This window comes from Anguilla rostrata, chromosome 17 (assembly GCF_018555375.3).
Source record: "Anguilla rostrata isolate EN2019 chromosome 17, ASM1855537v3, whole genome shotgun sequence".
NCBI lineage: Eukaryota > Metazoa > Chordata > Actinopteri > Anguilliformes > Anguillidae > Anguilla > Anguilla rostrata.
The window spans coordinates 17,852,608-17,879,767 of record NC_057949.1 but is presented as its reverse complement, the minus strand read 5'-3'; the positions used below and the strand labels follow the sequence as shown (position 1 = coordinate 17,879,767).

At 45.0% G+C, this 27,160-nt stretch overlaps 2 protein-coding genes across 6 annotated transcripts; one reads left to right on the top strand and one right to left on the bottom strand.

The window, feature by feature from the left end:
• Positions 1-515: 515 nt before the first annotated feature.
• Positions 516-10,382, top strand: LOC135243418 (phosphoribosyl pyrophosphate synthase-associated protein 2-like). 5 transcript variants are annotated; one of them, XM_064315226.1, is made up of 11 exons: positions 516-895; positions 2,178-2,398; positions 3,608-3,660; positions 4,638-4,704; positions 4,829-5,001; positions 6,293-6,408; positions 6,757-6,812; positions 6,985-7,133; positions 7,571-7,641; positions 7,750-7,896; positions 8,509-10,382. In XM_064315226.1, the coding sequence occupies exons 2-11, from the start codon at positions 2,316-2,318 to the stop codon at positions 8,665-8,667; spliced, it is 1,074 nt and encodes a 357-aa protein (XP_064171296.1). In that variant the 5' UTR covers positions 516-895; positions 2,178-2,315; the 3' UTR covers positions 8,668-10,382. The 5 variants fall into 5 exon arrangements, with proteins under 5 accessions (XP_064171296.1, XP_064171295.1, XP_064171294.1 ...); XM_064315225.1 differs by having other exon boundaries at positions 517-895; positions 2,241-2,398; XM_064315224.1 differs by lacking the exon at positions 516-895 and adding an exon at positions 1,129-1,395 and having other exon boundaries at positions 2,241-2,398.
• A 1,830-nt stretch (positions 10,383-12,212) lies between these two features.
• fam83ga (family with sequence similarity 83 member Ga) lies at positions 12,213-26,894 on the bottom strand. The gene is made up of 5 exons (XM_064315238.1): positions 26,126-26,894; positions 22,413-22,580; positions 17,960-18,084; positions 14,527-16,252; positions 12,213-14,141 (listed from the first exon to the last, which is right to left on the bottom strand). The coding sequence occupies exons 1-5, from the start codon at positions 26,573-26,575 to the stop codon at positions 13,653-13,655; spliced, it is 2,958 nt and encodes a 985-aa protein (XP_064171308.1). The 5' UTR covers positions 26,576-26,894; the 3' UTR covers positions 12,213-13,652.
• Between the last annotated feature and the right edge of the window lie 266 nt (positions 26,895-27,160).

The following is a 27,160-nucleotide window of genomic DNA, read 5'->3' as shown; positions in this document are numbered from 1 at the left end:
AAAAAAAGTTTTATGTCGGGAAAAACTGGTGGCCAAACTTACAGCATCATATACACTGTGACTATGAACACTGGATTACTGTTGAGTTCACATGGTGAGTGCTGAGAGAAGTACTGGGCACAGGTAATTCAGTTAACAGTGGCCTGTGCAAATGTTATGTAGCAGTCATGATGTAGATCTGCAGATTTTATATGCATAAACTGAGCTCTCTGCCACAAGGTCTCTCTCTCTCTCTCTCTCACACACACACACACACCACACGCACATTCTACTGGCGCCATCGTGTGGTAGCGTGTAACAAGATTTTCAAGGGGGATATGGGTGTTTTCACATATTGTTCTTTTAAAATGAACCAAACTCCATTCTTTTGAAGTGAACCAAAAAGTGAACCTGCTGAACTGGGACTGCATTATGTTCACAATGCACAAATTAAGAGTACCTCAAAAAGAACCACAAATGGATCGTGCTGAGACCACCTCCTGATGTGGTGTGAGTTTGGTTCATTTGGCCTGTTCACATATGCACAAAAATGCTGAGTCATCATCGGTCTGAATCCACTTTGGAGTCCGAAACAAACGTAAATCAACATCAACGTCTTCTGCACTGACGAACTGAAATGGCTGTGCCCGAAAAAAAGAATTGTTTATCCAGTGCTAATTCCAGCGATTAATTTTCGATTACTTGGAAAAAACATAAGTAATTCTGTGCGTACATCGGGGGGTGGAAGCAGGGGGAAGTAAACTGTCTACACCTCTAACATGGAACCTGTTTCTGTTCCGAACCTTCTCGATTTTGATTGGCCAAGCGACACGTCCATCATGATGTGGGTTTGCCTGAATGAGCTGCGCGAAATAGAGAGCCGAAGGCGGTTTGGAATAGAGCAAAGCACAAACTGGTAAGGAAATAGTAATGATAACAAACTAACGTAACGATCGCAGAGTCAATGTTATATTTGTATTATTTGTAAATGCGGTCGTTCGCAATTTTCCAGTAATTAATTTAACCCAAACGATGAGCAAGGCTTGGTTGCTAACGTGCATTAGCAGACGGAATTGCTGGCGGCGAGGCGCTGCTCTTGTCTCATCATCACCTGATTTCATTCTTTCATTCGATAACTAATCGGAAGCAATCACTTGACAGAGAGTGCTCTATCAACCGTAGCGGGGGATGTTGTGATGGCACGGGTTAACATACAGCCAGCTAGCTTGTGAACCTACATGATTTCACTACGTTCCTTCACTAACGTTGGCTAATTTATGCCAGGCTTGTCAAACAACAACCAACTACTGTTGTGTTAGCTTGCTACCTGGTAGCAGTTAGATGCAGAGTAAGCGCAATACTTAGCAAACGTTAAGCTGATCTGATAGGTTTTATTTTCATATGAGCTACAATAAGGTGAATAATCATTTTGAAGCCCTCTGGAGGTGGATGGATAGCATCGTTTTAATTAGCCTTAAATCCTTTTTATTTTTTCTGTTCCTGCACACACCCTAATGCCAGATCCATCTGGCCTCTCCCGTTATACTATAGCTTAGTTTATTGGACTGTGAATAGAAATCTGTAGCTAGCTGTGCTTGTTAGCCACACTGATGATGTGTAGCCTACAGTCAGTATTAGGAAGCAGATGCACGTGTTGTCTAATCTAATGAGCTTCCATGGGCAGCTACCATCTTGCCTTATTAGATATATGTGAAGGTAAATGTATGTAAAACTGAACTTATTAACAGGGGTCAGTTTTGCCCCAGCTGTGCAAATTATGCACGCTTCTAGTGTTCATTGGGCCGCGGCACAGCTGTGTCCTGCATACTCCAGCAGGATTCTGTGAGTGTTCGCTAGCATGGTAACCATACGACTAGCCGATTAGTGAAGCGACACAATGCAGCAAAATTCGCTTCTTCCTCCAAGCAGCGGAATTGAAATTATGGAACATTGCAACGCGGACAGCATTGTGTCATTAGCATGGACAAAGTTGTAAGCCCTCAAAACTGTGAGCTTATCTGGCGCAGTCCAATTCAAGCACACAGTGACGATATTTGCCAAGTTGGCTGGCAAGGTAACGTCTGACCTTGTGAATTTGTTTAAAGCAATCTTAAGAAATGAAACGGGTAACAATGGAAACGTTTTCTCTGTGCTTTGGTCAGGCAACTTAAACGTATGTTATTGTCCACGTTTTGTAGGTCATCCGAAGCAATGAAGGCGCAGTACGTGTGACGTTAAGCACAGGTCGTCTCGTTTAACAGGAAGGATACAGCAGTACCTGGGAACCCAGGGATCCACTACCTGAGTCTCAGGAGGGTGCCAAGACTCCACCTGCCATGAGTGCCACCAAGGGAGGCCTGGTGATATTTACGGCCAACTCCAACCCTTCCAGCAGGGAGCTGGGAAGGCGGATTGCAGAGTTAGTCTGTCTCTCACTACCCCCCCCCCCCCCATCTCACTCTATGCACACATATAATACTGTATCTATTCACCTTACAGTACTCCCTTGCTAGTAATCAAAATCAACAGTATGCAGTTCCTGGGTTAATATTTGCATGGCACTGCTTTGTAGTAGTGCCTGGCAGGTAACCTAGAGGATGACCTCTGCAACAGGTTACTCAACCTTGCAGGGACCTGATCTTTTGTCATTGTGATGATGTCACAGTGCATCACTCTACAGTTAAGGTAGCGGTCTACCTCTGAGGCAGATACAAATGAATAATTTTTTTGTTGTTGTAGATTTAGGTTTTTTGCCACGTCATGCCACTCAAAATGAGTCTGAAGAGAAATCATAAGTTAAATTTGAGATGGATCTTTGAAATATTTTTAATGTCACTAAAACCACTCAAACGAGTGTAAAATATTTCCTGTACATTGTTCTGTTTACATATTCAAGTCTCTGTTTTTCACCATCAAGTTTTTTGTGCGTGGGGTAAGTTTTGTGTACTGCTATTATGAGTTATCGGCTGTTGGTTGTCTATAGCGGAGATGTAAAAAGGGATGAATGTGGTTTGTACAATGTGCTGTGCGTTGGGTCAAACTGCCTCTCGCCTCACTGTGTGACTGAATGGGTTGGGCACATGTTCCACCTCCAGGACCCCTGGCAACCCGTTCCCCTGTCCAATCACTGCCAGTCTCCACACAAACATCCGAATCTCTCAGAGGAGCACAAGTTTTGGGTCCGCTTGGCTTTCAGATGTTATTATAGATAACAGCATCTAAGTTTACATAATATTAGGTGAACTTTGAGGCAGCGTGCTATTCTTAAAACACTTGAGCTTCATATATAGACGCACTGCTGGGTATTTCACACTTAAATTGGACTGAAAATAGCTTGCCAACTAAGCCAATGGATTTACAGGTATTATCCAGTAAGCCCCTGATCTCCATTCACATTTATGTGCAAGCCTAATGACATTGCAGTTGACCACACACAAGTACAATGAAATATAAATCTGTGCTTATATCTGTTCATATTAACCAGTTTGTCCCAAGGTTCCCAGGGGTTTTTATGTTTAATTAGAGTATTAGTGCTTAATTTCAGATGGAAGGCCCCACAGTGAGTACGCCAGTGGACAGCCTGTGTTCCTGCAGAGTAATGTTAATGTTCTCCTGTCTCCTCCTGCAGACGCCTGGGAGTGGAGCTGGGGAAAGTGCAGGTCTATCAGGAAGCCAACAGAGGTGTGTGTGTGGGTGTGTGTGTCTGCGGTCGCGTGTGTCTGTGCGGTCGTGTGTGTGTGTGTCTCTGTGGGTGGGGGGTGGGTAAGTGTGTGTGTCTGTGCGGGTCGTGTGTGTGTGTGTCTCTGTGGGTGGGGATGGGGGTGTGTGGGTGTGTGGGGGATAGCAAACTAGACACTGGAAAGAAATGTGCTTTTAAAAGGTCCCTGAATGCCCTCATCTGAATTTGGACTCTGTCCCCATACTTGCCACCTGAAGTTAAACTTCTGTAGAAAAATCCCTGAGCGTTGCTGCTGTAAAAACCTTTGAATGGATATCAATGGATATTAACACGGGAGATCTGCCGGGTCGCTGCCTCAGCCCTCTGTTATACAGCTTTGTTTACAAATGACTGTGTTGCCAATTGCCTCGTTAAAGACAGCACTCATCCTGGGCATGATCTGTTCACATTATTAGCATCAGTGCTGTGCTACTGCAGTATGAATGCAAACACCACTCGTTTTAAAAACAGCTTTTATCCACAGGCTGTAAGGATTGTTAACAGGAGTGAGTCCCACATAACCCATACATGTTGCTGCTTTACTTGCTGTGGTCTTAATATGTATGCATACTGGAGTGTATATGTGTGTGTATTTGGTGTGTATAGATGAACTGTGTGTATTGTGTATGTGTGGGCACATAGATGCAGACATGCATGAATATGTATGCGAATATATACATTTGTAGTATATATGGATATATATGTGTGTGGTGACAGTGTATATGTGTTTATTTATCCAGAGAGTAGCCAAAGCAAGTTTTTTCATTGCATTGGAATGCACTGCTTTTAATGCACATGACTTGAAGACCACTGCTGGCCCTGCTGGTCAGTAGGTTATAGTGTTTGTTTCTGGTGGTTTAAAAAAAAAAAAAAAAAAGATACTATACATGCAGTTTTATGGTTTGATTTGCTCACCACTTTGCACCCCTGTCACCCTCAGAAACGCGGGTGCAGATCCAGGAGTCAGTGCGCGGGAAAGACGTCTTCATCATCCAGACGGTGTCCAGGTGAGGTATCCAAGCAACGCCCCGCCCTGCTGGGGTAACCGAACCCGAGCGGCCGACGCGGGGATCAGCGCTCGCCCCGAGATCGCCGCTCACCTCGCTCACTCCGCGCTCTCTCTCCGCGCAGGGACGTCAACACCACCATCATGGAGCTGCTGATCATGGTGTATGCGTGCCGGACGTCCTGTGCCCACAGCATCATCGGCGTGCTCCCCTATTTCCCCTACAGCAAGCAGTGCAAGATGAGGAAGAGGGGCTCCATCGTGTCCAAGCTCCTGGCCTCCATGATGTGTAAAGCAGGTTAGCCCTCCTGCCCCTGACCCCACTACCAACCTTTTACCCCCCTGACCCCACTACCAACCTTCTACCCCCCTGACCCCTCTACCAGCCTTCTACCCCCCTGACCCTCTACCAGCCTTCTACCCCCTGACCCTCTACCCCCTGACCCTCTACCAACCTTGTACCCCCTGACCCCACTACCAACCTTCTACCCCCTGACCCCACTACCAACCTTCTACCCCCTGACCCCACTACCAACCTTCTATCCCCTGACCCTCTACCAGCCTTCTCACCCTCTGACCCTCTACCAGCCTTCTACCCCCCTGACCCTCTACAAGCCTTCTACCCCCTGACCCTCTACCAACCTTGTACCCCCCTGACCCCACTACCAGCCTTCTACCCCCCTGACCCCACTACCAACCTTCTACCCCCCTGACCCCTCTACCAGCCTTCTACCCCCCGACCCCTCTACCAGCCTTCTATCCCCTGACCCTCTACCAGCCTTCTACCCCCTGACCCCTCTACCCCCTGACCCCTCTACCAACCTTCTACCCCTGACCCCACTACCAACCTTCTACCCCCCTGACCCCTCTACCAACCTTCTACCCCCCTGACCCCTCTACCAGCCTTCTACCCCTCTGACCCCTCTACCAGCCTTCTACCCCCCTGACCCCTCTACCAGCCTTCTACCCCCGACCCCTCTACCAGCCTTCTATCCCCCTGACCCCTCTACCAGCCTTCTACCCCCCTGACCCCTCTACCAACCTTCTACCCCCCTGACCCCTCTACCAGCCTTCTACCCCCTGACCCCTCTACCAGCCTTCTACCCCCTGACCCCTCTACCAACCTTCTACCCCCTGACCCCTCTACCAGCCTTCTACCCCCTGACCCCTCTACCAGCCTTCTACCCCCTGACCCCCTACCAACCTTCTACCCCCTGACCCCTCTACCACCTTCTACCCCCTGACCCCTCTACCAGCCTTCTACCCGACCTCACCCCCTGACCCCTCTACCAACCTTCTACCCCCCTGACCCCTCTACCTTTCTGTTTGAAACCTTTCAATTTTTCCACAGTTTGTCTTCCTACTAAACTCTTTACAAACAAACTCTCTATACTTCGTAACAGCAGAACCCTGGAGTTTCTTGTCGTGAGCAAACTGGGCAGCCGTTAAACCTCCTACGGGTGCTGTGCATATTCAGCCCCTGTCAGTGTCATGCCGAAACCTATTCATAGTTATTATTGCTCTGATTGGCTGGCTGCATTCTGTCCTGTGCAGGTGTGACGTGACCTCTGATTGGTTGCCCTTCACAGGTCTGACCCACCTGATCACCATGGACCTGCACCAGAAAGAGATCCAGGGATTCTTCAACATCCCGGTGGATAACCTGCGCGCCTCCCCTTTCCTCCTGCAGTACATTCAGGAGGAGGTGAGCCTGGCTGCTCCTGAGAGTGCGCTTTAAACAGAAAGCTTTAACAGGGACAGGAATCGGGACTAAATGGTGTTCAGTCACCAGCATGTTCAGATGAATTGGCTCGTTTCTGTGAAGCGTTCAGTTTTTAGTTGAGGCTTCAGTGGTTCTGGGTCCTGGCAGTGTGTTTGCGAGTGTGTGAGAGTGTGAATAAGGGTGTGTGAGTGAGAGACTGTGTGAGTGAGAATGTGACAGACTGACTGACTGACTGAGTGCGTGAGTGAGTGTAAGTATGTGAGTGAGTAAGGGTGTGAGTGTGAGACACATTCTGGCTGTGGCCTGAGCTTATGTGTTTAAAATCTGCAGATCCCAGACTATAGAAATGCAGTAATTGTGGCCAAATCTCCAGCTTCGGCCAAAAGGTAAGCAAGTCTGCTCTCTCCTCTGTCTCGGTGTGACTGTTCATTATGTCCCTGCGGCAGAAACGCTCCAGCCAGCGGTGACGAGCGCTCGTCATTGGCTGCTGGGGTGCAGGGACAAGGCGGCGGTGGGCGTGGTCAGACAGTGGCCCCTCCTCTCTCCCCCTCCCCGCAGGGCGCAGTCCTTCGCCGAACGGCTCCGGCTGGGCATCGCAGTGATCCACGGCGAGGCCCAGGACGCCGAGTCGGACCTGGTGGACGGACGCCACTCCCCGCCTACGGTGAAAAACATGGGCGCCATTCACCCCAGCCTGGAGATTCCCTGTAAGCCGCAGACTTGCTGAAGCAGTACAGGAGTCAGGGAGCTTATCTCTCTTCCACAGAGCTGCCTAACATGGTCCTGTGATGCTGTGTAAATGGATAGCAGAGATGGAGTTAACGCTCCTGATGCAGTCGAGTTTAGTCCAGTTCAGGTTTTCCTGGAAGCAAGTGGGTGCACTGAGTGGAAGTTGCTTGTTGGCTGTACACTGTTGTGCTGACTGGAAAACCTGGAATGGCTCAATGGCTGTGGAATAGGAGTGTTAGTTATAGTCTATTTGTGGGTCAGTTTGTTAGTAGCTATGAGCTGAGCAGGTCGCCGGGGTAAGGAAGCTCTGTTAGACAGGTACAGAGAGGAGCTACTGACACATACCCTGCTGTTATATTTGGGTTCTGCTCTGGCCCACTGACTCCCTGGCCTTTGTGTTATATTCCCGCTGCAGTGCTTATTCCCAAAGAAAAGCCCCCGATCACCGTGGTGGGCGACGTTGGGGGGCGGATCGCCATCATCGTGGTGAGTCCTGAAGCCGCGCCGTAATCGGAACATTCCGGAAACGCTGTGCGGCGTTCTGCTCGAGCTCTTTGGTCCGTGTCCGTCTGTTCACCAGGATGTGTTTCGCAGGATGACATCATCGACGACGTGGACACCTTCCTGGCGGCAGCCGAGACGCTGAAGGAGAGGGGGGCGTATAAGATCTTCGTCATGGCGACGCACGGCATCCTGTCCTCAGATGCACCGCGGCTCATCGAGGAGTCCGCCATCGATGAGGTGAGTTTGTCATTGGCTGATCACCGCTCTCCCAAACCACTGAGCTGTTCACATGTAAAAACAATAACTCAATTATTTGTATGGTACAGTCACTTTATTACAAAACGTCTAAAGCTGGGTTACCTGGATTTTCTTCATGGGGTGGGCCGGGGGGGGTCACACTCAGTAAGGGAGGGCCACACTATCACTCTGTTATATCTACAAATAATAATGCGCTATTTTAGGTGGAAAAATAGGGGTGGCAGCTGGAGTGGCTGATCAAATTCCAGAGGTGGCCTGTGCCACCCTGACCATTGGATACGTTGTCTTTAGAGTCTAAAGTGCATTACAGAAAACAACCTGTGAAATCAGTCACATCACTCGGCTGTTAATTAGTAATTCAAGTCTACATTATGTACATATTACACTTCATACAAAATGTCCTCTGTGCTTTTTTATATCTGAACAGATATAAGGATGAAATAAAATGAGCGGGTCTTAGCTGTTAGCCAGTTTCAGTGCTGCAGGCTGGTGGGGTGGGGTGGGGTGGGGGGGGGAGCGTGTCCTGTCCGTCAATCAAGCCAGCGCCGTGAGCCCTGCGCCCTGCTGACCGTCCCTCCCTGTGGCCGGCAGGTGGTGGTGACCAACACCGTCCCCCACGAGCTGCAGAAGCTGCAGTGTCCCAAGATCAAGACGGTGGACATCAGCATGATCCTGTCCGAGGCCATCCGTCGCATCCACAACGGCGAGTCCATGTCCTACCTGTTCCGCAACATCGGCCTGGACGACTGAGCCACCGTCGCCGTCCCGCCACGCCTTATTTTACCGGAACATTCCCCCGCGTACGCCGAGAGCCGTTTGCTCACCGGCCCGTGCACCGTAGTCCTGCTAGGCAGCGTGTTTTTACCGTTCGGATTGTATTTCATTCGCAGCACAAAAGCAAAAGCCAGGAAATCACTGCATGAATATGAGCACTTTCGGCAGGTTTTTGGAGATTCACTGGCGTGACTTACTGATACTGATCCGATTTGGTTATATTTGCATACAGAAAAGAAAGACTTAAACCTATAAGCTCTGCCCACACGTGTCCCGCACCATTACGCAGTGTTCACTCGGTGTTTAGCTCTGCCATGTTAGACTTTCCCAAGAAAAATGAACACAGATAAAATGATCTCGCAAAGCTCCAGTCCTGGTGAACCTGTACAGATCATTTCTGCACACATAACTTCATTCACTCTGGATAAGTGTCTGCTAAGGAGTTGAGACGTTGTAAGGTAATATCGTCTGCAAACTCAGACGTTTGACTTTTTCAGTTTTCTCCCAAAAGCAAAAGCCATTCCTCTTGTAGATTCGCCTTACATATGCAACTCATTCCTATTGGCTGGTTGTGGTTAACACACACTGTAGATCCAGCCTCATCACTGTGCCAAATCTGAATGTTTAAATATGTGAAGATGCTAAATTTCTGCCAAGGACCTCACATACTTGCTGCATCCATTCCTGGGCAGTCTGCCAATCTGGCTGTGACAGCCAATCAAATTGCATATACAGTTGGCAAGCCTTCCTTCTTAACTTCAGCCATATTACGTGCCAATTAGATTTCTTGTAAAACTTTCGTATAATTTACTCATGAACCAGCTGACTGATTCATCCTTGAGAACTGTTTATACAGGTCTTTAGATGTTGCTTCTGAACACAGTGAAATCTGAGATTTTGCGAATTTGCATATATTTGCAAGGAAATTCAATATCAGCATCTGAGAATTCAGTATGACTAATCCTTATTGGTAAATAAATTTGAAATAAATGCTGGGTCTTAATTTCCTTAACACCAGTTGGCTCTGGATACAACACCAATCATATCTGTTACAAAAAGATACGAAAGATAAAACTGTACTAGCGGTCCTAATCGGTGTTGAATTTTAAATGTTAGTGATATGTTTGTTAACATCATGTATGTTTTCAGTGTTCTAAATGGTGCGATGAGCAAACCCATATTGGAGGAAATGCTTGTGCACATGTGGAAATCTACATGTTGTCAAATGTGCAGTATTTAATTGAACACATTCCACAAGTATTTGCTGACATTTTTTATTGTAAGTTTCATAATCAGACTGCTTTAAGAATATAACCAGTGCTTTTGTAATAGGCTTTTTGGCTGAGCTTGGTCAAATCAGGGTATTTAAGGTGTTGCTCAGAAATGTTCATCTGTCAGTGGCTCCACTTTTCATCACTTCTGTACCCTAGTAATTTTCATTCTGATAACATACTAACAATCAACCATCAAATCATTTCTTTAATAGCTTTTGTTTTTTTGTACGATCTCATTTTGTATTTTGAACGTGATCTGTCATGACATGATGGATTGCGATGATGGTTGCAGTTCACTTGTTCTTTGTGCTGCAGAGAAAAAAGCAGGATGTCTGTAAAATTACTGAACCTTAAGCAGGCTTTTGTATTTATTCCGAACAACTTATGGGAGAAAAAATTAAAATTAAGTTAAACTGAGTGCTGGTGCAGTTATTGTGTGGAGGTGCATCATGGCTGTGCAGTCTGTGTGGAGGTGCATCATGGCTGCAGTCAGTGTGTGGAGGTGCATCATGTCTGTGCAGTCAGTGTGTGGAGGTGCATCATGGCTGTGCAGTCAGTGTGTGGAGGTGCATCATGGCTGCAGTCAGTGTGTGGAGGTGCATCATGGCTGTGCAGTCAGTGTGTGGAGGTGCATAATGTCTGTGCAGTCAGTGTGTGGAGGTGCATAATGTCTGTGCAGTCAGTGTGTGGAGGTGCATCATGTCTGTGCAGTCAGTGTATGCATGGCTGCACTGCTTGTAAAGGGTGTGCCAGACAGATGTCAGACATGCTTTTCCTCAGATAAAAAAAATATTATTACTTGTATTAATTATTATAATTAAAGGGATAAAATTTACAATATGATATATTTTTTCAGTCCCAGAATGATTTAATTTTAAAATTAGTTGGTGAGTTTATCAGATGTTGCAATTCTGCTATGGTCCAACAGAGGGCGACCAATGCATTTTAATGGCAAAGTGAGTTATGTGTCTTTTACTGATGAGTAAGCAGGAAATGAATGATGCCAGACACCCATGATGTTGGCTTCCTTTGCACTGATGGTCATGTGGTTTTGCGTGGCCTATGTTCTTGTTTCAGCAGCTGGTCGGCAGTCTGACCGTCATTCAGTCTGACACACACAGTCTTCCGTACTTACCAAGTCTTAAATGCACAACTTGACACGCACACACACACAGACACACACACATGCAATCGCTCAGTCTGACACACATGCATGCAGTCGTTCAGTGTGCCTCGCTGGCTATGAGCTATCGTTGGTCCCGGTGCCAAGCTCCAGACCCTCGCCCATGTTTCCAGGAAAGGGTGCGAGCAGATTGCAGTTTTATTTTGCCATTGTTTCACACTCCTTTGCGCACCTCTGTAACCTTGGGGAGGAAACAGGACTCAGCTGTCTTTTAATGTGATATCCATGCATTGTCCCAGACCGGGAGAGGGTGTGGGGCTGTGTATAAACTCCCTCTCCAGCTGGACAGGGTATGAGGTGGAGGAGTGATGAGTGTCTTGGTTGCGACTGGTTGTGATTGGTTGTTATGGTGCTGCGGTGAGCAACTTAATCGTTTTGAAGAGTAGGGTTTTGGAATGTTTTTTTCAAGTTGGTGTTCTAAAACTCCGTCGTTTTCAATTACCAGTAATGATTGCTACATTAGCATTAGATTGTTCAGTTCAGAAAATTCTGATCACATATTTGTGATCTTTCACCTTAAAGGGTTACGGAGGGTCCATCCGCTGTGTGGGGTTCTATGCTGATAGGAATGCAAGCCTCAGTTTTATAGTGAGAGAACCCTCATTCCTGTCTGTCTTCAGAATATAAAACTCGGTACTGAAAGATGCGTGTATTTCATTATGAATAAAGACTGCCACTTGACATATTTCTGAAAACCTGTTCTCCAAGAACTTCCCTTTCCTTTCTACAGAGACAGAACTCGCATTAAAAACAGTCACTGTTACGCTCCAGCCTCTATTGCTCAATCACTGCGGCATTGACTGAGCCTGTGAATAAAACAAAATAAAGCTTCTCTTACTCAAGTTGTCCACCCTTCACATTGCGAGCAGGCAGTTCCTAAAATATAAACCTTTGATCAATGGAACAATAAACAGATGCTGGCTGACAAAAATGAGTCTTCAAACATGGATACCAAAATCTTGTGTACTGTACATGTGTATGTTACGTATTATCCCATTATTTTTGCTTTCACACATGTAAGCATATCCTTAAATTGCAAGTTAAACAAGATTAAGTGTCAACAATTTTCATATTTTGCCATTTATTCTCATGCATATACATGAAACATTTTATAGCTTAATATATTTATCTAATATTTGATTATAGCTTTTCATTGGAACAGTAGGAACACCATTTCCTCTGGTTTAACTTTCCACCCTGAGCTTCAGCAGACGGGTCATCAGTCCGTTGTATCAAAATGGCGTCACACGCCACGCACTCTGTAGCTTACAGTGCTGGAAGCAGCAGTCATCATAACAATAATACATTTTACTTAAAAGGCACTTTTCTAAACCCAGTGTCTCCATACAGAAATAAAATGCACAAATAAATAATTTAATCAGCCCTGCGCTGGCTTATTCCGTTTGAGCTGTGGGACATTTTTACTGTCGCCTTGGTGAGATGCGAACGCTCGTACAGCGAACTGTTCTAATTTACAGCACGGATCTGCGCTCTTAAGCGATGAGGAGAAGGAGAAAAGGGGAGAAGCCGACAGACATGACGCTGGTTTTAGGTTTTGTGGGCCTGCTACAGGAGGGGTCTGCTCTCCTGATCCTGGAGAGGCCAAGGGTCTGCTGGTTTATGCTGTTGCTCACCACTTAAATGGGCAGTTTTAGGCAACTCCTTGTTAAAGCTGTGTGTTCAGGTGTGTGGGCTGGACTCTTTAGCCAATCAGTGATTCACTCAATCGTTGAAACCCACAAAAAAATTAGGAGAAGCCCTGGGCCTCTGCAGCACTGGATATGACCCCCCACACCTGTACAGTACTGTACTGGCACAGACTGGTGGTGGCGCCATTCTACAAAATGGCTTCTTTTTCTTTTTTTTGCACACAAAAAGCAGCATGTTATTTCTCTAGTAGAATTCTCACCTGGCAACCGACCGTTTTCCAGCAGTCTGGTATTTAGTGGTCTATAGTGACAGCCTGCTGTTCTTCAAATGCAAAATTAACTTATATGATTATGTCAAAGTAAATTACAAACATTGGTTGAATCCAGGCTGCTATCTCACAGTTTGTTAACTCTGTTCATTTGAGATATTTTTCCATACTGTCATATTTGTGTTTTCACTTCTTTCAATGCTTTCTGACACACCTGTCGCCGATATTGCGTGCATATTCCTGTGCGTTTTCCTTTGCATTGCCTTCAACGTTTATGCCACAGCAGGTAGAAAACATGCAAAAACATCAGAGTTTGTTTTTAATGAAAACTAAGACTTCTGTGATTTTGCAAGCGCTCACTCTGGCATGTTCAGTCCCATCCTACCTGGAAAAGCACACTGGGGCTCCACGGTGGGGATCTAACTGTAACAAACATGTTAGGCCCTAACCAAGGTCTAACTGCAGCAAACACATTAACCCCTAATCAGGGTCTTACAGATGCTTCTGGCTTTTGTTGAATGATGAGCTATTATTAGTTACATGACCAGAGGAAATCTGTGGATGAGATGAATGCACTGAAAAGCACTCATCTCATCCACAGCTGGGCCTCCGGCTCATTCCCGTTAACGGCTCTATGCAGGGTGTGTCTGTTGAACAGCGGGCTGGGGTGGCCACGGGCGTCCCCCTGAGGGCCCGGCGGCCAGTGTGCAGGGGCGGGGCCCTGGTGAGTAGGTCTGGCCCAGCCCAGTTGCCCCTGGGGCCATCCCTGGAGCTGCCTGTTGGGGGCGTGGTAAGCCTGGCTCCCCAGCTGAGTTTGGGCAGGCCAGTTGGAGGCGAAGCCACGGATGCTGGACGGCTGATCACGCGAAGGGGGATTGCTGCCCCACCCCGGCCTGCTAAGAGCCAGTTGGTTGGCATTCCAGAATGGGTGACCCCCTGTGATGCCCCCTGCCAAATTGGGTGATTGGATGTGACCGTCCAACCTGGGGCCTGCTGTGTTGGCGGATCCCCAAACTGGGACCTCCTGCTGGTAATGGACCTTGCTGGCTGGAGGTCTGGATGAAGTCTGAATCGGCTGGTAACAAAGGAGAAGAGTTTAGTTCAGTTCCCTTAATGTTCTGTGGTAATGTGACGTATTTACAGCATTAATGGTTTTGTTATGAAGCTGCAGAAACTCTTTTATCTCAGGCAATAATTCATACATCTCCTGCTTGCCAAGAAAGTCAAGCACACCAGTGACGGCCCTGCCCTAACAGGGCGATGCCTGCTTCTCAAGCCCTTTGGCCTTGTACTCATCTTTTCGGTTATTGTGACAGGACTAGATATACATGCACACTTGACAGTTAATCATTGTGACTTAAAAACCAGTATATATTCCTATGAACTGGTTGACTCAGGGAGGGAGGTACCATTCTATGGTATGGATAAGTTGGTTTCATCTCTCACAGTTTAACCCTTACCCTCCATCTGTCTGTCTGTACCTGTCTGTGTGTCTGCCTTGTTTCCTGCTTCTCTTCTGAGCACTTTGAGAGGACCCTGCTTGCATGCTGTGGGTGTGGTTGCTCCTGCATTTGCTGCTCCACCATTGGCTGGGAAGCCCTGGCCGCATTTAGTTCATCAACCTGACTTTGTTCTAATTGTACTGACCCATTGCAGGCTGAGCCATACTTGGCAGGTTCTGTGTTCTCGCAATGTTCCTTCGACTTTGCGGAAATGCTGGAAACTTCTTTTGCCTCTTTCTGTACCCCTTGAGTGTTTGTGGCACCCGGGCCGTTGGCAGTTCTCAGGTTCTCATAATGTTCCTCAGAGGTAATGGAGATGCTGGAAACTTCTTTCGCCTCTTTCTGTATCTCCTGAGCATCTATGGTGCTTGGGCCATTGGCGGTTCTCAGGTTCTCATTATGTTCCTCCAACGTCGCGGAAATGCTGGAAATGTCTTTTGTCGCGTTCTGTACCTCCTGAGTGTCTGTGGAACTTGGACTGTTGGCAGTTCTGAGGTTCTCATTATGTTCCTCTGACGTTGCTGAGATGCTGGAAATTTCTTTTGCCTCGTTTTGTACCACCTGAGCGTCTGTGGATCTTGCATTGTTGGCAGTTCTGAGGTTCTCATTATGTTCCTCTGACGTCGTGGAGATGCTGGAAACTTCTTTTGCCTCATTCTGTACCCCCTGAGCATCTGTGGCGTTTGTGCCTTTGGCGATTTTGAGGTTCTCATAATCTGTGGTGGTTCTGAGGTTCTTGTTATGTACCTCTGAGGTCACAGAGATGCTGGGAACTTCTTTAGCCTCTTTCTGTACCCCCTGAGCATTTGTGGTACTCAGCCCGTTGGCAGTTCTGAGGTTCTCATTATGTTCCTCCGATGTTGCTGAAATGCTCGAAATTTCTTTAGCCAGTTTCTGTACCTCTTGAGCATCTGTGGCACTTGGGCCATTGGTGGTTCTGAGGTTCTTGTTATGTTCCTCTGAGGTCACAGAGATGCTGGAAACTTCTTTTGCCTCATTCTGTACCCCCTGAGCATCTGTAGCGTTTGGGCCGTTGGCGGTTTTGAGGTTCTTGCAATGTTCCTCCGACATCATGGAGATCCTGGAAACTTCCTTTGCCTCTTTTGGTACCTCCTGAGAGTCTGTGGAGTGGACGAGGGCGTCCTTGAAGCAGATAGGCTGCGAGATTTCGTCCAGCTCGGCTTGCGTCAGATGGGCCTGTGGTGGCTCGCTGCAGTCCTCGATGACATCGATGGAAGGGTCAGGCTCTGGCCAGGTGGTCAGGTAGTACATCATATTGGCTCGTTCCAGGCCTTGCAGTGCCGGGTGGATTGGAGGCTCTGCTACCTCCCTGAGTTGACGCAGGATTTTCACCGCAGGCCTGGGAAAGCCAGTGGTCCTGGTGCCACTCCTCTCCGAGACATTCGGGACACCGCTGGAGTTGGTGCTGCCCTTGGTACTGGTGCTTAGCAGGGCATACTTGGGGTTCATGTCCTTTCGGGCCGTGGTAGGGGAGGGCGTGGACGGGACTGCCAGATGAGAGGCCAGCTGAGGCTCAGGCTCCGCCTCCAAGCCAATCTCACTAAGACTCACTCCTTCAGACAGGAGGTAGAGTTCACGGAACTGCCTGTCAAAGGTCTCCACAGCCTCGCCCGTCAGCACTGTGACCAAGTTCCTGTCCAGTCTGGAAGCCATCCAGGTGTAACTGAAAGAGATTTGCAAATGAGACGGCGATAAAGCCTCAATCCTGTCCTCATTTAAGCCACTGTAAACCAGCGATCTCCATCCCTGATCCTGAAAAAGTATCTGCCTTTGCGCACTGGCTCAGGTCCAGCCTAAACTCTAGATTAATTAGATGCTGAATGTTAACTATTATCTCTTGATCAGTAGTTTTATATAACTTTTGAAACCACACCCTATTCTGGCTTTTCAGATCTGCACCTCATCCACAACAATCTACAGGGACTACAGGCCAGATGTGCCAGCTACACATGCAAGCACACAAAAACAGCTCTCCCAAACAAGCAGACGCAAAAGATCTTAATGTTTTTTGTAGCCTACAGCATTTTGTGGTTAAAACAAATTTTTCAGCTTCATGTTGTTGCCATAGTTATTATTGTGTTTTTTTTCTGAATTAAATAAATAGACTTGTTACAACACGTGTTATAGCTCCAACCACTGTAAATTCTGAGAATTTTGGATTACTTAAGAAAGCGTAGAGGAAATGGAAATAATGACGAATTAGAGTATACAGTATGCATGACAATATTGTTCGTAAACTGATGTTTATTAGATTTTGTTAATGAGTAGTGGTTTTGTTAAAGGGGAATTATTTAACCTTGTCTTTTGAGGAGTCAACATTTCTATCTGTTTATGTAGTTCATACTCATGTAAATTACATTACATTACATTACAGGCATTTGGGAATGCCTGTAAATGGGAAGTGTGGTTTTGTGATCTGGTTTCAGTTTATTCCAGAGCTGCTTGTTGCGGTTTGCCTGCGTCATGGTGTCACTTTTTACATGGCACACCAGGTGCATTGGGGACTAGTCTGAAATTAGAGCGAACCTGCAGAAATGCCTTTAAATTACTCTAAACCTGATAAATCCCACCGTGAACCAACGAGCGAGTGTACAGCTCAGCTCACAATTCATTTATTTCCCCTGATGGCTGGATGTTAGTGATGGGAATACCCTTCTTTACTAGATTGTGATAAAAATGTGAGCCTTGCCCTTAATTTCTTGAGGATGCATCCAATTTAATTTGATTGTTTCATTAATTAAACAGGACACATTCTGTCTGTAGGCCTGGTACTCAGTCTGAGCTACTTTAAAAAAGGTCATTAATTTCCAGCTGTGTAAATGTACTGGTGTGTACATACGCTTATATAGACAGGCAGTATGTAAAATATAAGGTTGTTATCCTAGCAGTAAATGCTGAGAAATAGTAACTGAATAATAATTCCTGTGTTCTGGAATACTGAGGCTGGTGTGTCATGCTTTAGGGTGGGACACCGCTGTTATGCCCTGGAGCAAAGATATTTAGCCTCAGTTGCACCTCAAATCCATAGTAACACTTACCGACAACTAAACAGTTTCCTGCTAAACATGATTTCCCTTACATACATGGAACATCCTGCATTTACAATATATTACAGCGTACAGTAGATCATTGCAGATAAATGCTGACTGCACTTCAGGTAGAGTTGTTCAAATCACAGCTTAACTTGTTAATTGTGAGGTGAGTTGGAACCAAGCCCTGCTCTGACGGGCATTCTTTGGAGCTACGAATTTCCCATGCATTGCAGCAGAAGGCTGAAGATATTTTAAAAGGAATTTCTCTCAACAGCTAAAAAAATCACAGATTTTGAGGAGGCCACTGTGGTGTCTCTCTTTACGGAACTTCCACCCACCTGTAAGAACCAGTCACGGCTCTGTCTCCATCCACAAACATGAACTTCTGGCTCAACTGCCCGCACACCTTCCTGTGTGAGTGTGTGTGTAACACCGTCCCTCCAGCAGTGCGCACCCGCAAGTTCTAAAAGAGGGGACACAGCACCCGCAGGTTCTAAAAGAGAGAACACAGCACCCGCAGGTTCTAAAAGAGGGGACACAGCACCCGCAGGTTCTAAAAGAGGGGACACAGCACCCCCAAGTTCTAAGAGAGGGGAAACACCACCCACATGTTCTAAAAAGAGGGAACACAGCACCTGCAGGTTCTAAAAGAGGGAACACAGCACCTGCAGGTTCTAAAAGAGAACACAGCACCCTAAGTTCTAAAAGAGAACACGCACCCGCAGGTTCTAAAGAGGGGACAAGCCCGCAAGGTCTAAAAGAGGGGACACAGCACCCCCAAGTTCTAAGAGAGGGGAAACACCACCCACATGTTCTAAAAAGAGGGAACACAGCACCTGCAGGTTCTAAAAGAGAACACAGCACACGGATGTTTGCACTTTCCCTTTCAGCCCTGTGGCTGCGTCATTCTTTAAGTACTGCGTGTCACAAAGACGTCACCTGCTGCTGAAAGGCGGACTGGTTTCCCAGAAACTTGGGTGCTTTCAGTTGGTGATGAGAAACACAATTTTCTTTACAGCTGGGTCACGGATGGGGAATATTGACCTTTGCACACGTGAAATGTGCTCTGAGCATAATCTCTCTGGGGATTATGGCTCAGACTCTCAGGGGGACTGCAGTATGTACAGCTAAACTACTTTTAAAGCTCAGTCTTTGCAGGTCTCACTTCCCCCCCTCGCACCTTAAGTTATGCCAGTTAATTTCTGTTTGAGCACGATTTTACACATTAAAACATTTTTTTTTTTAGGATGTTATGACAGATAGGCGGAGTTTATCTGTAGAGGACCTTCTCGATGTGGAAAAGTCCCAAAGGGGAGTGGCATTGTGCTAACACACCCTGACGAATGACTGGAACACACGTGTACGAGCGCTTCAGGGCATGCCGCTTTGGTCCAAATGTCACTGAGAATCTAAAGGAATTCCTAAAGAGGCCTGTGCACACCTGTACTCCCACTGACCCCACCGCACCCGGGTGCAAGTGGACGCTGTTAAACCTGCTTTCTGTCTTCTGCCATTGTGGAACTGTCTGTGCAGCATTAGATGTTAATTCCAGATATACCTGCAACTGCCTGCAATGTTTGGTGTTGGATTTGCGTAAAGAGTATTAACCTGTCAGTGAAGCTTATAAAATCTTCCTGTGCTTACAGCACCTGCACGCCAGAAACAAGCACCTTCCACAGCTTCACGCTAATGATGCCTTATATAAAGTGTGATGGGGAAAATACTTGTTTACAAATGGCAAGAGATCAAGATTCCAAATGACATTTATTTGTAAATGTCTTCTGTCTCTCCTGACTTCAAATGAAACAGGGCCACTTGACACAAAACTGACAGGAGTGTGGAGGGTGTGAAAGTGACCTGATTCGCTCCTAAGTGTTTTTTTTTTGGTTGAGAAAATAAAAACCCTGGGAAAGTGTTTGATTGACATGCCAGTGTATTAACAGATCCAGCCTAGTAAGGCCCACTGGCTTTGCTTGTTCTTGCATGTCCAATGGAGCAGGTGGTCAGAGGGATTTATACGGCAGGTCCAACCAACACTAACACACACACACCTCCACGAATCTTGCGCTTATATATACACATCTCCAACTAGGGGTGAGTGGTATAAACTGTATGTATGTGCCACAGTATGAATTTGGCTATATCATCTATACCTGTTGAGAGTGGCTTTTGATGGTTATATTAGAGTGCCCACTGGCCTGGGGCTACTATGAGATTGGTTCAAGCCAGTTGATTGATTTGTCACTTGACCAATTGAGTGAGTACCCTAAGTAAGTCTTATCTGGGTTGAATAGAGTTTCTTTCCCATCCGGGAGGCTGTGCTACAACTTGATCGTGGCAGTGATTGGCAGATTCATATTTAATAAAGGACTACTTTTTTTAAACATTTAGTCTGTATAATCTCCTTTAAAACATGGGTGTAATTATTTTGGCAGCTAGGTCAGTGGAAATGTACCTGGGGCAAGTATAACACTGATGAAAAAATCACTGATGAAAAAATTATTAATGTCTTTCCCTGGAAACGATACTGTTCACACCGATTGCCTCACTGCCTGCTAACCCTTACGGCTGTTACTTCAGGCAACATCACTGATAGGCTAATAAAAACGTGGGTGTATGCTTCCCTTTTACACGAACAGAACAATGGTTATTTAATAATAACCTTATAAAATCCAGGGAACAGTTACTAGCCCTGAGTCTTGTATTCCTTTTAAAGCATGTTCTGTTGAAAGTAGGATGGTAAATGGTAAATGGAGAATAATATATACTGTGATCTACATCGTTACCATCCAAAATCCAAAATATATGGATATAAATTTGAGGTCATATCGCCCAGCCCTACCTCCAACTATCTTGCACTAACACACACACTTCCAAAACTCTTACATTCAATGGAAGAGCAGCCATATGCAGTTTTCCATGGCTTATATATCAACTTTGTTCTTAGTCTGGCTAGAAATTAGGCAAGATATAGTATGATTTTAGCTGAAATATGCTAACTGTATTCACACACATTCTCACTGGGGCAACTGGCGCTATTAATTTGGGGGAGGTTGGACAAGCATGTGCTCTTCTCTCAACGTCATGATGTTGAGCTGCAGCTTCTTTCCACACTGCAGTCTACAAACTACAAACAAACTTGCACAGACATGAGTGAGAGGAAGACCGCAGGCACCCAATTCACTAGCAGGGGTCACTGAGGAGCAATTATCTGACTGAATCCCTCCTCCCTCCCAGGGATTTCCGCAAAACTGGCCACAGTCTGCGCTGGGACAGGATTTGGATTTGTTTTGAGATCCTGGGACATATCCATGAGCCACAGCGGTACTTTTTAATGAATCAAACTATTGATCAAAGGCACCTGGTGCCCTGCGAGAGACACATTAAATGGAAGTGTATTGCTTCCTCTTAATTAAAAATTTAACGAGGAGAGCTCCCACCCCGGGCAGGAACACCTGCTTTTCTACACCTGCGTCACATGCCGCACCCAGCCCCGCCCCTCTTCTCATAACGTGTTGTCGTTCTCATAAGGTCTGCGCCCGCCGTCCTGACTGCTCAGTTTCGTGTCGCACACCTGGACCCTGTTGCATGAAGCGGGATTACTGGATTAGCTGGATAACTGTGCTGAGTAAAACTCGGAACGCTGCCAAATGGGGAACATGGGCTGCAGTAAAAAGAGCTGTTTGGGGTTTCACTTTGCAGTTAGCAAGCTAGCTCGGTAATCCTGCTTTGCGAAATATCCCCCTGTTCTGCTGTCTCAGCATTGCCTTTGTTTGCACCGCTGAAGACGTGATACACTATATGACCAAAAGTGTCTGGACACCTCTTGGTCCACGGCTGTTTTTTGTGGTTTGGGCTAGGCCCCTTAGTTCCAGTGAAGGAAAATATTAATGCAATGATATTCTAGACCATTCTGTGCTTCCAACTTTGTGGCAACAGTTTGGGGAAGTTGCCACAGTTATTGTATGTCCCTTTGGATAAAGGCGTCTGCCAAATAAATGCAATGTAATGTAATGGGAAGGCTCTATCCTGTTTTAGCATGATAACCCCCCCAGGCACACAATGAGGTTCATGTAGAAATGGTTTTGTCAAGATCAATGTGAAAGAAATTGACTAGCCTGCACAGAGCCCTGATCTCAACCCCATTCAAAACCTTTGGAATCAATCGGAAAGCCAGCTGCAAGCCAGGTCTAATCGCTCAGTCAGTGCCAGACCTCACTAATGCTCTTCCGGCTGAATAGAATTGAATCCCTGCAGCAATGCTCCAACATCTAGTATAAAGTCTTCCCAGCAGAGTGGAGGTAGTTATAGCAGCAAAGGGTGGACCAACTCCATATTAATGCCCATAATTTTGGATGAGATGTTGGATGTAAGGTGTCCACATACATTTGGCCATGTAGTGTATTTATGAGCAGAATTAAAAGTGTATCGAGATTTTCAGCCCCTCCACCCTATTCCCAGCCGTCACAGCCTTGGATCAGATTACAATCTACAGAACAGGAATGTCTGCATGATCCTTGGCATCTCCCTTATCTGCTATCAGCTGGGCTCCTAACATAGCTGTTAAAGATCAGCTAACCAGATCACCTAGCAGTCGGTTAGCTTATCCTGAACATGGAGCAGACAGCTCAGCTACATCCTCCCCCTCATAGGACAATGGAACCTGGGGTACGAGCCGGGGCAGTCCCCGATTTAAAAAAAAACAGAATAAAGTGAAAGGGAAAAACCCTATCTTGGTGCGAAACGGTCTGCAAGCGTTTTTTGGCGGCCGGCGGAGGTAAAATGGCATGCCTTTAGGTGTCCCTGGTGCATGGCTGCCTTCTTGCACATGCTCAGAAAGTACGGTATTCCGGTGGCCTCCAGTATGATATACACGGCCACCCTTCGCCTGAAGCTGGCGTCCAGCAGGTCTTGGAAAATGTCCACATCTGTAAACAGATCCATCACCACGGCAATGACCTGTAAATGACAGATTGACGTTAGGTCCATTCCATGCCCTGCTTCACACTGTACCACAGACTCCCACCTTTCGCTGTAGGACTGACGCACTGCCTGTACATGAGGGTCAGTACTGTAAATGCTGTTCCTCGTTCTCACAATCTGTCTCAAGTTTGAAGGTACCCAGTGGGCTCGTTTTAATCAGGTTCAGCTGATAGGCAGCCATCAACCTGTATGTAAGCTTTACTATGAAACAGTTCTGTGTGGTTTATATGAGATATAAATAATGTTAAATACACGTTAGCCCACCATTTTTAAGACAAGGACAGAATGCTAATCTCCATTTGCAGTGAAATACGAGGAATATTACAGAATACAGTTTAAACCCTGCTTTTCAGGATATAGGACTGAACAATAATTTATTAACGAGTGCGCTATAATCATAGAACAGCAAGGTGAGATGATTGTAAGCTGTAACGCAGTCATATAACTCATTTCCACAATGGGACCACGCAGACAGATATCTGTGTAATGCAGTGTGTTCAGTAGAAGCCGCAGGCTTTTCAGACATTGATCTGCACTGAGGCTCAAGCTCAAGTTTCATTTGGAGGTGTGGGAGGATAAAGAGGCACAGGGCAGGAGCCGTGCCTGCTGTGGTTATTTAAAAATAAATAAATAAATAAATACATAAATAAATAAATACATTTGTGAGCTCTGACAAAAAATCAGCATTTTCTTTGCCGCTCAGTGTCTACTGGTTTTAAATGCTCCTCATTCTCAGAAAGGACGCGTTAATAGCAGCACATTTTTTGTGTTCCTAGTTTTGTGCTACAGATACAATTTATGTGTTACAAAGGGAGAGTTTTTTAAACACAGACTGTGTTGAAAGTGACACAGAATGTGTTGTCCTTAACTAGACATGGAGGCGGGTTATAAAATGACACATTCATGTGTTGTTTTTAACACACCTGTTTTGAAAGTTCAGCGATGGCTTTGATCTGCAGTCACAATATTGAGGTTCATGTTCGTTCATGTAATAGGACATCATGTTTAATGCTTTAATGATTAATTATTTGTCTGCATGTCTTCCCTTCAGATATGAGCAGCAGGGGTCAGTGGACCACTTTAATGAGACACACTGGCGGCCAACAGCTGTCCATGCCAGTGTCTGCACCAGTATTCGATAGACTGGTCTTGCAAATTCATACCGGCTGATAAATGTTTAGTACACCATAAAATTGAATTCAGCATAAGTCTTGCGGCAATGTATGTTTGATGCCCTGAATGACTGAAGTGTGTGCCAAGAACAGTTTAAAGTACCTAGGTTTTTAAAATTAAGACTATTTATAATTACATAATTACACCAGAATACATAAATGTAGGGCAATATATTGGGATGATGATTACAATAGTTTTGGCTGCTGTTTTCATTGCAAGCATGACTGACATTTGTATTCAACAAACAAGGCAATTTGAAAACGTTTATGTTTCTCATTGAAACGTTGTTCTATTAATTTTTGATGTTTGCAAACACTGTTTTGTGCCAGTCTTCGTAATCCCGTAATATCGACTCCGTACTATTAATAATATTTCGAATTTTCCATCTCATTCGCCGTTCGTATGTCATTACACTGCGATGGACTGGCGAACTGTCCATGGTGTATTCCTGCCTCTCGCCCACTGTATGCTAGGCTCCAGTACCTTCCCGCTACCCTGGCCAGGAGCACAGCACGGGTTTAAATAATGAATGGATGGATTGTGCATTACAGCCCGAATGTATGACTACGGATATTCACAACGGGTCCATAGGTATCTCTGGCACTGCAAAACGCAAATAAATGTTACCTAACCTCGCGGACAGTTGATTAACCCTCCTGTTATGTTGCGGGTCAAATTGACCCTTTTTAAAGTTTGAAAATCTAGGAAAAATACTTAAAATTATTTTTTCAGTATGAAACTTCTTCTACTGGCCTTAATTAGTGTAATCAACATTTTAAATGAAAATGGTTCATTTCATGTATTTGCAAACCCCCCCTGTATGGGGATTGACCCGGGAACATTTTTGCTGTACCTAAAAAATGAACAGAACAGGAGGGTTAAAACTTTAACTTTAAGAATTGGCTTCAAAGAGATTTTTCCACAATTGGTAGAGTGTTTTTTCCCCCCAAAGCAGAACGCTTATCATGTTTTGTTCATCCTTTGCCACCAAGCCCAAGCGACAAGGCATGCAAAAAATGAACAAAATATTTTTCAAGAATAAGCCCAACCAACTTAAAAAGGGGGGTCCTGCACATATAGTTGATCAGAAGGAGACTTAGAAGTTCTTGATTTTGTTGATGATAATGTTACATTTAAAGTTAATTGGTTACAAGGGTGCCTATTAAATACAGCCAATTTTGTATTCCATCCCTAATAACATGTTGGGGTTCTTATATATTGATGAGGTGTTATATTATATCACGAAAAAAATGACCAATAAAATTGTCAAAATTCCATCAACATCTTGTCATGGAAAATATGTTTTCTTCATAATTATTCACACCACAAAATTTTGCTATGGAATAATAGTGACATTACTATCAAAGGAAAATCTTTATTTCTAAAAAATTGCATTGATGAATATATTGATTTTGTTTCTGACTTGCTAGATAAAAGGGGTAATATCCTATCCTATGATTTATTTATGAGAATATATAGTTTCCCAATTCCCTTTCGAGATTTCATCACTGTAACTAAGGCAATTCCCTCTGGTGTGCTACAATTAATGTCAAATGTAATTTATATTCATAAATACTTGTTAACTCATGGAGCTTACCCTCGACAAAAAATCTTTTTCATAGAAAGTCATGTAATAATAAGTACATCAGACAAACGCTTCCCACTCTCCGAGGGGAAAAGTTCTTTCGAACTCTTATTCCTAATACTGACCTGGAGAATGCAAGGATAGTACCTTACAAATTAGCCATGCCAAATAAATATAAAGAGATACACTTTACGATTCTTCACAACATATATCCATATAATTCTATAACATTAAAATATTGTGATGATTTGTTGATGACACTTGTTCATTCTGTGGACGTCGTACCCGAATAATAATGGACTCTTCCATTGAATTTAATTTGAAAGACATTGTCTGCTACTCTCATATAATTGTAATAAATAACTGAGATTATTACAAATTTTATTGTACTTTTATCTGAATACTTTATTCATAATTAGAATTACAAAAGAACATCGCTAAAGTAGGCTATATACAATATTTTTCTTATTTATTTAAAGTATCTCATTAACTCTTTGAGACGTTTTGACAACGGTAAAAATGATTTTAGATAATTTTGAAAGATCCTACGGATTCCGTGATAACTTGTGTACTTTTTATGTATTATTTTTTGCATACTCATAATCTAATCCTTTTATTGTTTACTTACATTGCTACCATCTCAGTGTAGGGTTACATATATTTTTAATTTCATGGATGCAGTGGTGTTTGCATTTTTGTTACCTGCAATTTTGAATACAAACATGTTATTTTAAAAGACAGCGAATTAAATCTACAGCCATACCTTCTGTGCCAGTGTGATGGTCTTTCTGACAATTTCTTTTATATGCGTTTTTCCGTCCATTGGTGGTTGAGTGTACACGCTGACTCTGGTCACTCCTCGGTAAGAAACGCGATCTGGCCAACCTATGTCAAATTCGGGGATGGAGCAGTCGGAGCGATCCGGCCAATATTGCAGGGATCCCGCGACATCTTCGCCGTTTTTCGCTCCCTCTTCCTCTGATTCCGGCTGGTGTGCCACAGCAGCTTCTGTCAGCTGATTCTGCTCAGGCTCTGACAAGAACTGGCGCACGCTGTGATCCTGGATATACTCTTGGAAGGCTTTTCTCCCTCCATGAATGAGGGCTTCTAAAGCCAGCCGTTGGTCTTCGCTGTAGAGGAACTCAGGCTTGGACTCCTCGAAAGGCAGGTTCTCATGGTTGTCATCCAAGCACTCGACCTGCGACAGAGCCATTGTTTTTTGTTTTACTAAAATAACTTTGTTCTGTCAAAATTAACGTAGAACCACTCAAAAAGCCAAACCCTGTGGAGTACATTTGAATTCTACTACAGTAATAAAAAATGTTTGATGTGTGAATACAGGCTACTAAATAATTAAATTCCTCTTAATAAATTCAGAGAAGTGAAAATCCCCCACGTGACGATGTTTTGGAGCGGTCTGCCATGCTCTGTGAAGTTAATAATTCATCATTTGCGCCTCCAAGCGTCCCAGTCCTCTGACATGACAACCTGCGCCTCCAACATTTCCGGTTACACTGAAATGGGCAGGTAGAGCAGGACACACCTGTATCACGTGACACGGGAGAGTACATCCCGTCACTGGCTCTGTCGGCGGGGAAATCCTGCCCCAGCTGATGAATTTTAACAGCCAAGTAGGTATTAATCCGTTAACGTGCGCAATGGCTCATCGTGTGTAAATGTGAATAAATTCCGTAAGATTAAGGCTTGTAGTGTGTAATCAAAACAAAAGGTTATAATGATGTCAGTGCCATAACCTAAATGGTTTTTAATAGCCGAATTTATCTAGGCAATGCAAGGA

Excerpts from the sequence above, each read along its gene's own strand:
- LOC135243418 (XM_064315224.1), top strand. Across the intron at positions 6,409-6,756 it reads TGCAGTACATTCAGGAGGAG|ATCCCAGACTATAGAAATGC; the intron begins GTGAGCCTGGCT and ends TAAAATCTGCAG. Across the intron at positions 7,134-7,570 it reads CCCCAGCCTGGAGATTCCCT|TGCTTATTCCCAAAGAAAAG; the intron begins GTAAGCCGCAGA and ends TTCCCGCTGCAG.
- fam83ga (XM_064315238.1), bottom strand. The coding sequence starts at position 26,575 with ATGGCTCTGTCGCAGGTCGAGTGCTTGGATGACAACCATGAGAACCTG. Across the intron at positions 16,253-17,959 it reads GCCGTGACTGGTTCTTACAG|TTACACCTGGATGGCTTCCA; the intron begins GTGGGTGGAAGT and ends AATCTCTTTCAG. Across the intron at positions 14,142-14,526 it reads TACAGACAGACAGATGGAGG|CCGATTCAGACTTCATCCAG; the intron begins GTAAGGGTTAAA and ends CTTTGTTACCAG.